Genomic DNA, 10,683 nt, shown 5'->3' with positions numbered 1-10,683 from the left:
CACTGCAGATGGTGACTGCAGCCATGAAATTAAAAGACGCTTACTCCTTGGAAGGAAAGTTATGACCAACCTAGATAGCATATTCAAAAGCAGAGACATTACTTTGCCAACAAAGGTCCGTCTAGTCAAGGCTATGGTTTTTCCTGTGGTCATGTATGGATGTGAGAGTTGGATTGTGAAGAAGGCTGAGCATCGAAGAATTGATGCTTTTGAACTGTGGTGTTGGAGAAGACTCTTGAGAGTCCCTTGGACTGCAAGGAGATCCAACCAGTCCATTCTGAAGGAGATCAGCTCTGGGATTTCTTTGGAAGGAATGATGCTAAAGCTGAAACTCCAGTACTTTGGCCACCTCATGCGAACAGTTGACTCATTGGAAAAGACTGTGATGCTGGGAGGGATTGGGGGCAGGAGGAGAAGGGGACGACAGAGGATGAGATGGCTGGGTGGCATCACTGACTCGATGGACGTGAGTCTGAGTGAACTCTGGGAGTTGGTGATGTACAGGGAGGCCTGGCATGCTCGATTCATGGGGGCAAAGAGTGGACACAATTGAGCAACTGAACTGAACTGAACTGAACCTTCTAGCTATATCTTTATATGGTGGAGAGAGAGAAACCATCTCTCTTATGTCTCTTCTTATTAAATCACGTATCCCATTCATGAGGGCTCCACTCTCAACACCAAATTACCTCTGAAAGCCAACAGCTCTAAATACCACCATGTTGAGGATCAACATATGAATGGAGTGGGCAAAAAGTCAGTTGAAAGGAGTAATTTATTAGGATTTTGTCAAGTATGTAAACGAACTTAAAGAACTAACACAATAATATGTTGAACTTCCCTATCAAATTCCGTGGTATACATTTTCACTTCTTCAAGTATTCTTTAAGAATAATTACCTTATCAAAGTGCTTAATTTTGCAGCTTTTCCAAACTTATTTTTGCTTATTTCTATACACTTTATAGTCTCCATAAAAAAGTCTCCATTAAGTTTTCTATATTTTATATATGAAACTTCCATTAATTTTTCTTAGCCTCTTACAGAGTTTTTTTCTGAAATTTTTCAGATAGTTTTGGATTTTCAACATGAAATATATTATCTCAGAAAGATAAATTTACATCCTTATTTGAAATTTTATATGCCTCAATTGTTTCATTTTGCATTCCATGTACTGATTCTCAATATAAACCTGACTGGCAGTACAGATAGGGGATCTACTTGTTTTTGCTTGATCAGAGGAGACAATTTTATGGTTACTTCCTTTGTTAAAAGAATGAAAATGCTGAAATAACTTTATTTTGGCTATTACCAATATATTTACACATTACATCAGGTACATGATAATTTTCACAAATAAACCATATTTCAATAAATCATTTAATCATTTGTATGAAAATGTATGTGTGTACACAGTATCATGATTATACTTTGGCATAAATTATGCATCATACAATGGAATATCATATAGCCATAAACAGTAAATAAATCCTACATTTGCTACAATGTGGATAATTCTCGAGGCATTATGCTATGTGAAATAAATCAGACAGAGAAGACAAATGCTATACCATTTATAGCTGGAATCTAAAAAAAAATGAACTCAGAGAAACAGGGAGCAGATCAGTGGCTGCCAGGGTAGCGGAGTAAAATGGGGGAAATAGGTGAAGGTGGTCAGAGTACACATTTCCAGTTATAAGACAGGTTCCAGGGATTTAATGTACGGCATGGTGACTAGTTAATAATTGAGGTACTGTATATTGTAAAGTCACTGAAACAGTAGATTTAAAAAGTTCTCATCACATACACACACAAATTGTTAACTATGTGAGGGGTGCCACATATACATATATCAAATCATATATTTCACATCTTAAACCTACACAATTTTGTCAATTGTATCTAAGAAAAGCTGAAAAAAATAACAGAACAAAATAAAACCACATAAGAGGTCCTAATTTCCATTTTCCATTTGATAATGGTTTCCAAATTATGTAAAATAGTACTGAAATACTTGTTCTTTAAAGGTTTTATGAAAATCACTATTTTTTTTTTTGTAAAACTGCATTCTGTGAAATAATTTACTCATATTAAATATTAGGTTATATTTTGTGTAGTCAATGTGTAATTAATTACATGAGCCTAAAATTTATCAACTTCTTTCAAGTTCTGCAATTAATTGGTATCTGTTTGAGTAATGTTATTTCGTATGTTTAATAGAACTTCTCTTTGTGGTGAATTCCTATGAATTGAGTGTGTGTCCAACTCCATATTTGCATTTTGTTGCTGTTTTTTCCCTCATTTTCTTAAGTTAGATAATGGTGTACCTATTTTACATATTTTTAAATAAATCGAATCAATCATAATATTTAATATATTAATTTCTTCCATTATTTAATATTTTTAACTCATTTGCTTCCTTAGTCATGTGTTTTGTGACTGTGCATTAAAAATCTTATAGATGTATACTATATACATGTACACATATACATATATAGATAACACATCTCACACATTTATATAAAATTATATAGAACTTGAATTTAGTGTTTTTCCAGATATAAGATGTCCAAATAATTATGTATTTTGCTACATTAAGATCAAACATTTTTTAATATTCTACCATCCTTTTCTTTTTTTTTTTGGAAAATAACCTATTCTTTCCTGATGTACTCTTCTTCTGCTGTGCTAGTTTTGCTTGTTTGTCAGTTTTTCATTTGAGATTATTTTGGCATCAATATTCACAAATGAAAATGAGACTGGGCTCTAGTTAACTCTGTGTTATACTATATTAGAAACATTCTGATATCAATGTTAGGTGTCACTCACAAGCTAACTAAATCTTTTTCTTCTCTTCTTTGGAGTGGTGTATATAACATTGCAATCTATTTAAAGGTTTTCGTAAATTTCTGGGACAAATGTCTTTTGGGGCAGTCCAGGGCATAAGTACATTCCTGAAATTTTAACTTTTCATTAGTAATTGTTCTGGTTTGATTTGTTTCTTAGATTGATGTTTGGAAAATCACGCTGAAAATTTTAAAGTCCTATCACATTCCCAGGTGAATCTGTCTTGGTGTAACAAGGGTTTATTTCCTATTTCTTTGGTGTATGCTTTTCTCTGAGTATGTCCTATTCATAGTTTCCTATTTTGTTTAATTGCACTTCCTCCTTTATTTTTTTTTATTACATTAATGGTTTATCTGTTTATTGATTTTTCTTAAATAAAAAAAAAACCAGCTTATATATTTGCATTTTATTTTTTTGCTTTAATCATTCTTAATTCCTTCTGCTTACCAGTGTGTGTGTGTGCATCTGAATGTTGTAGTTTCCTTAAAACTTACAGATCTGGATACCTAATCAATTATGTAAACTGTATTTCTAGACATTTTATATTAGTATTTAACATTATTTTTACTCTGAGTGCAGATTCAGCACTATTCCATAGATTATAGTATGCATACATTTTCATTATCTTATTCTGCCATTCTAGATGACTTTGAATTTATTCTTTCATCAAATTATTTTTGAGAGAGGTATTTTAAAAATCTCTATATAGTAGTGGTTTCAGAGTAGCCAGTGGTACCCCACTCCAGTACTCTTGCCTGGAAAATCCCATGGACAGAGAAGCCTGGTAGGCTGCAGTCCAGGGGGTCGCTAAGAGTTGGACATGACTGAAGTGACTTAGCAGAAGCAGCAGAAGTAGTGGTTTATTTTCTTGTCTTGAATCAGAGACCATTGCCTGTACGACTAATTTTTCAATTTAATTGACAGTTTCATTGTGATCTAATACATAGCCAGTTATTTTTGTTAGTGATCAACTCTAGAAAATGTGATATGCAATATTTTTCATGGCAAAAATTCTAACATGTGTTAATTTATTTCTTTTTACCAGTTTTGGGTTATTTTCCAAGTACCCCTTTTTTCATCCCCACCTCAACTTCATTTGACACTTAGGTTGTAGTTCAGCATTTGCTGTGGAAACAGAAATCACACCCCTGAGATATTTGCAAAAGTGAAAAATGGAACACCTATAGGTATCACATATGAATTAGAAATCTTTCCCTTTAAGTCACTGAGTATGAGATACATTTTTAGCATATTCATTTCATTAAGTCTTTACATCCACCAAACTTAAACAAATGGAGCATAAGAAAATCAGATCTGCTTCACCCAGGCATTCTTTGTGTGGTCAGAATGACACTCTGTATGCTACAAGCCCCAGAGGCTGAATCCATGAATCTCCTGGAGGAGGGAACAGCATACACTCTGAATCACTCACAGAGCAAACCTTTGTATGGCAAAGGGCTCCTTTGTTCCTAACTGCAGCAGGGGTGGTTCATTTGTCCTTATGGGCAGACCCTCAGGACACTTCACCCAGCTTCAGTCCTGGTGATATCCCTGTTATTTGATCTCTTCCTGAATGAGCTGATGAGGAACAGGGAATCTCATTAAAAAAAAAATCTTATTTCTTATTTTCCTCATGTAGGTATCAGTCAGAAATAACATAATTTTTGTTATATTTTTAGGAATTGACTAGCACATTTTTGGTTTCAACTGAGTGACATTTGCTAAAAATATTATTTGGTCTTTTTGAAATTATGAATATAAAGTTAATGTACCATTTTCTAAGAAAATCATTTAAAAATAATGTTACCTTAAGACAAATTCCAAAGATGATCAAAGAGAAAAACTTGGTGGTGTTTTAATTCTTGTGCAAGCTTTTCTCAGGTTCACAAGTACACAAATGTCACTTTTATACATGTTATTTTTAAAATACCACCTATGTCCTAAGCATTGTCCAGATTACACTTGACATTCACAACAATCTATAAAAATATATGGTGTTATACCCATTTTTCATATAAAGAAACTGAGGTATAGGAAGTTTAAATAACTTGCTCCTGAATGCAGGGATGGTAAGATGCAGTCGGGATTACAATTATCCTTTTTCTCCCAAACCATATTATGTTCTACAGACCCTTCTCACATGCTATATAAAGATCACTTTATATAATTATTTGGGTTTAAAATATTTGAACAAAATGTGATATTTCACAACATTAGATAGTGCATATTAGGACAAACTTTTCAAAATTTTTTTGTGCTTGGCTTAAAGTGTCCTCCTTGACAGCACAGTCACCACACAGAGCTCATGTTTTGAGCCCCTGGGGTTAGTTCAGTCTTTGAGACTGCTCCATCTGGTCCCATTCTTTGGCTGCTTGGTCATCTAAGTCCCCTTTCCCCTGAATGACTAGGACAGCCTAGAAGGTGGAAATATATTTGGATTTACATTTTAGAATCACTCACCCTAGGTGCTGGTAATAACCAGGCATCAAGGGCCTCTTGACTGAGGAATTACTTGGACAACAATGATCAAGAGGGAAGGAATATGGCAAAGACCTCAGTGAAATAGGCTGAGATATTCACCCACAAAATCAGGAATCATGTAATAAGAAAGAGGCAGTTTATGAATACAGGCAGCTCAGGCACATTCTGAGTGGTGAACTAAGAAATACTGGGTCTGCAGCCCACAGATAAAGCTCCAGAACTCCAACATTCTGTAGCTCACTTATTCTCACCTCTGTCCCACCGGGCAGTTTATGAGACTCCACACATAAATATTGCACATGTGTTTCCAGTAGCTATATTAAGTGTGTCCACCTGCTCTCAGTCATAAATGTGGGACAAGAAGCAGCATGGTGCCTATGATCTGGAAATATACTACCTGAGGTTCATTTGCTGCTGTTCCACTTATTTATGCCTACAGGTCAGAGCTATATAGGCAAGTAATTTAACATCTCTCTCTCTTATTCATCTCATCATGATGGTGATAAAAATTATAGCCAGTACCTCATAAGGTGGTTCTGAGAATTAAATTACTGTTTTGAAGAGTATAAACTCTTCAAATTTGTCCTGTCTTTGTTAAACAGTTGGGGAATTCTGCCACCCCTGTGACTCAGGTCCCCAGGATATTTTCAGCTATGTTAGGCAGGGGGATAGCTTTCTGCAGTTGATACACAGCATTTTATACATGTCAACTAGGTAAACTGTTAAAACTGTGCTATTTAACCCACATTGTTTCTTTCTTTGCTTGTTCAGTTATTGAGAAGTATTCAAATTGTTTACCAAGACTTTGTAGCTTATCAATAATTTATTTGCTTATCTAATACTATGATACTAAACAGAAAATTGGAATAGTTTATCTTCTTGGTAAATTATAATTTCATGTTTATATACTTTATGTATCTCCAGTTGTGTATTAATCTTTAATAATGAACTCTATGCTCAAAAGAGTTATAACACCTCTGATTAGTTTTTCATCCTTATAATGTTTATGTATTCTTCTACTGTATGTAGTATATAGTTAACAACATATAGTTTCATTTTCATTTTAATTATGTCTGCTAATCTTCAGATTTTAAAATACTTCCACTTAATACAGTTATGGTGTATTGGCATTATTAACTTTCCAACTTACTATCTATTCAGTTTTCATTACTTTCTATATTCCATTTATTGTCTTTCCATTATTGCATTATGACTTATTTGAAAATGTTTATTATTCTACTTTAATTTTTATAATCTTATCACTTTTATGCCAAAAATTTCTGTCAAAAGCACTTACTCTGGTATGTCTATAGATGACACAAAATACTGAATACAAAGAACTGTGTATCTGAGTCAAAGACTGTTGTTTTAAATAATAATGATACAGTGGCTAAACTGCATGGGAACTCACATAGCAGCAAGCTATTAATGGCATCACAGTAATTACCAGTGTCATATTCTGTAAATTCTTTAAGATCTGTGTCTGCTACATTTAGATAGAGCCACTGAAATAGCTGTTTTCATTAGATGCTAATCACTGAAACCTGTGAAAGGGACAGAAAAATAATTTACATACCTCACACTCACACAACAGCAATCCTATCAATCTTTCAGCTTCCAGCTCAGTATTTATTTTATTAAATAAAAATTATAGTATACACCTTAAATATATATTTTCAAATGCATAACTTTCATACACATTAATATGCATGTATATATAATTCTTACATATATACTTCCAAATATAAATGATTTCACATCAAGTTAAATAGGATAAAAACATGTAAACATATGCACCTGGTTCTGGTCAAGTAAAACATAAAACCACAAGGTAACCACAAGTTAAGAGTGCACTTGAAGGGGAATGGGGGAGGGAACAGACATGTAAACAACAGAGATGCTGAAGCTGAACCATAAAGCCCCACGAGGGTCCATTTCTTAAGACTGAAGCAGCAAAAAGCTCCTGGTTCAGTTTAGACTTCTCCCTTCACCCTGTCACATTTATTCTTGAGGGGCTTCAAAATGAGTGGAAATTCTGTAAACACTAGACTAGAACTGAGTCAATCCTGTTAAAAACAGATGACAAAATAAACCATAAACTGACAGTCATATTAATTTCACCAAACAATAACTTTAAGGATGTTTTGTTACTTTTTAACACAGTGAAACACCATAATCCTGGGGGACCAGAAATGGGAATGGTCAAGAAAACAGATGGATGTTTCTATACAAATGGTTTCAGCAGCCCCTGGAAGTGACAGATGTGTCTATAAACAAAACACAGACAAGAGCAGATGACAGAGCCTCAGCACACCAGACAACATGCCACAGCAGAATGCCACAGATTCAAAGTGCAATATTCTTCCGGCTCACAATGAGGTAAGTCCCACCAGACCTCTGTGAAGGGAAGCGCATAGCTCCTGGTGAAAACACTTACACAACAGATTGGCCAGCCAAAGCATGACAAGCTCTTTTCTACTGCTTTTAAAGGGCATGTTGCCCTCTCCCACCTGCAGAGGCTCCAAAGGTTCCCAATGGCAAGTACCAGACGCCTCAGCACCCTGCCGCTGAGGCTCCTCTCCCTGGCCCTCAGGATACACATGTTTGTAAAAACAGTTCTCTCCAAATGGGCAGACCCTGCCTCGACCAAAATACCTGCAGGTCTTGTGACTCAAAGCCTCCAAGTACTGCTGAATAAGTTTCTGCTTCTCTTCTTCCTCCTCCACCCAGAACTCACTGGGAATGACAAAGGTGGACATGACCCTGCACTGAGGGCAGGACTTGATAACTCTGCTCCCAAATTGTCTGGCACTTCTCCACCTGCGGATACACTTAAGACAGTAGGTGTGGTTGCAGCTGGAGAGGATGCCAAAGCGGCAATCATTCCGGTTGGCTTTCTCATAGACAACCTCCATGCAGATGCCACACACTTTGTCCGCACTGCGCTGCACGGCAAAAGAGAGCTCCATATTCTTTTCGTGTGCTTCAATGCAGGCCTTTACATGGTCTGCCCTCTGGGCACCATCCAAGGGGTGCAAGACTGGCAGCCCACACATATCACATATATCTCCATGGAGATAAATACAGCTCTGCCCACGAAAGCACTGCCCCGCGATAGCATCACGGCAAAGCTGCCTCCCCATGCCCAAGACAATCTGTTCCCTCTCAATCATCGAGCTCTGCACAGGAGCCTCGGAAACAGAAGGGACCATGCGGCCCCGGTAGGGTTGCCCAGGAACAAATTCAACGGCATTCTCCCAGCCTTCTACACCTGCTCCTCCAGCAGCTTCAAGGCCTGCATTGTCTGTCGTGGCTTCAAACAAACCCCTTTCACCAGCTGAGCCAATCACAGGCAAGGAGCGTGAGGAAGCAGCAGGGGGGGCTTCCGCCACTTGCAGGGGCTCCATGTGCGCAGCCGTGCTAGGGCCGCTGTCTGCAGAGGCCTGGGGCTGCGAGCCAGGGCCCTCCCCGGCCGCCTGCCGGCCCGAGAGGTCGTGGGAGTATCGGCACTTCTCCCCCTCCTTGCACAGCCCATGAAGATAATACCTGCAGACGACTTGCTTTGTCCCGCTGCCAGTGCTCCGGCTCTGCAGCCAGCTGGGCCCGGCCCCTCCCCATGAGGCTTGGGCAGGCCTCAGACGTGACGGGCGGAACGGGGAGGGGCCTGGAGCCGAGGACCACCGAGAGACAGGACGCACCGGGACGGTGGGCCGTGGAGCACCTTCCCCTGCTGCCTCGGCACCCCCAGAGGCCCCGGCTGCCTCGTGGGGTTCTTTGGGAGCTGCAGGCTCTTCCATGGCAGCTTTTACTCCCCCGGAATGGTACCGGAACTTCCCCGGTGTGTCTTCCTTTCGGGCTTGAGGCCCGGAGGCCACGAGCCAGCTCCGGGACTCCTCCTTTGGAGCTGTGCGTCTGTTTTCCCGCTCCCCCAGTCCCTACTTCCTGTGCCTGTGTTCCTACTTCCTTCTCTGAGCAGGCGCAGCAGACACTTCCTGTGGCGGCAACGTCAGTCCTCCACTGGGTCGGCGCACGGTCGGTCCGGCTGGAATTGTGACCGGCATTCTCTTTTGTTCACATCCGGCCTCGGTGTCCGCCTCGCCGTCCCTGCTCTGCTGCGTGCGGCCCCTCGCCCTCCCGCGGCTCCTCTGAGGGAAGAAATCACAGCCCTTTGAGGTTTTAAATCAATCCTTTTCGGTGTTCGTTCGGACGCATTCATTTCATTGGTTTTTCATACGTATCTATTGAAAACATCGTAATCATGCCTTTTTAAATTTCCCACTGTGTAAAATTCATCTTGTTTCTGAACCATATCACACATGAATTTTATAAATGCTTTGTTCACTTCATTTTATGTCTATGTGGATCTGTTTTTGTTTTAATTATTTTTCATTCTGAGTACCTTAACTGTTGCTTCTGGAAGCTTTATTCATTTAGTTGTGTTGGCAAGAGCTCTTTTCTTCTGCTCTTTGTTTTCTGGTAATTCTTACAGGCTTAGGTTGGAAAGGCTTTTCGCCAGCGAGGCATGAGCAGACCTCTGGTCTGAGGCTGCTTTAGTGCCTTTCAGCTGGGTTAGGTTATTGTGGTTTCCAGCCTTTCCCTCCCTTTGTGCAGAAACCTCAGACCTCGCTGGTCCTGATGCTGGCTTAATAAGCTTCTGTCCCCATTGTGACCCTGGCTTCCCCTGCCCCCCTCTTCCTGATTTAATTCACAGTGGCTCTTTGTTTCTGTTTCTTTATTACACCCAGTTTTGTACGGTATTGTGCTGGGCCAGCCTTTCATGGTAAATCCTCTACCCTTCTGCCCATGTGGTGGTTTTTAATTTCATGAGCTGTCATTTTGCACATACATATTATTAGATTAGTAAACAAAGTAGTTATAAATATAAAGTGTTGATGTATACTGAATTTTATCATGTAGGTTTCTGTACTTTTAAAGAGATGATCATGTTATTTTTCTCTTTTTTATTTTATTGTGATTATTTACAGATAGATTTTTTAATGTTTAACTTACCCTTTTTTTCCTCAAGAATAAACCTTTTGTGGTATGATTATCATTTTACATAGTATTAGATTTTGTTTGCTAAAACAAGTTTCTCAGAGGAAATTTTATGTCCAAATTTTTATTTTAAAATTTGAGAAAATATGAATATAGCACAGAAATTAGATTGAAGTAAATCATAAACATAAATTAATTAAAATCATAAATTAATTAAAGTAAAACAAATATGAAGTAGGGGGAATTAATCAAAATCCTTTGAAAAGATTCTTGAACCTGAAGTGAAGAAGGCTAAAATAACCAAGATCAGAAATATAAAAAGTGGTATCAGTACATTAATAACAGGTATTAAAAATTATATA

The 10,683-nt window shown here is 38.2% G+C and overlaps 1 protein-coding gene across 1 annotated transcript; it reads right to left on the bottom strand.

Moving 5' to 3' along the window:
• Window positions 1-757: 757 nt before the first annotated feature.
• Window positions 758-9,508, bottom strand: MKRN3 (makorin ring finger protein 3). Its single transcript, XM_024982255.2, has one exon. The coding sequence runs from the start codon at window positions 9,121-9,123 to the stop codon at window positions 7,696-7,698; it is 1,428 nt and encodes a 475-aa protein (XP_024838023.1). The 5' UTR covers window positions 9,124-9,508; the 3' UTR covers window positions 758-7,695.
• Window positions 9,509-10,683: the final 1,175 nt, after the last annotated feature.

This window comes from Bos taurus, chromosome 21 (assembly GCF_002263795.3).
Source record: "Bos taurus isolate L1 Dominette 01449 registration number 42190680 breed Hereford chromosome 21, ARS-UCD2.0, whole genome shotgun sequence".
Classification (NCBI taxonomy): domain Eukaryota; kingdom Metazoa; phylum Chordata; class Mammalia; order Artiodactyla; family Bovidae; genus Bos; species Bos taurus.
The sequence above is the reverse complement of the archived record's forward strand: the minus strand, read 5'-3'. Positions and strand labels throughout refer to the sequence as shown.

Coding starts and splice junctions, on each gene's coding strand:
- MKRN3 (XM_024982255.2), bottom strand. CDS start 9,123: ATGGAAGAGCCTGCAGCTCCCAAAGAACCCCACGAGGCAGCCGGGGCC.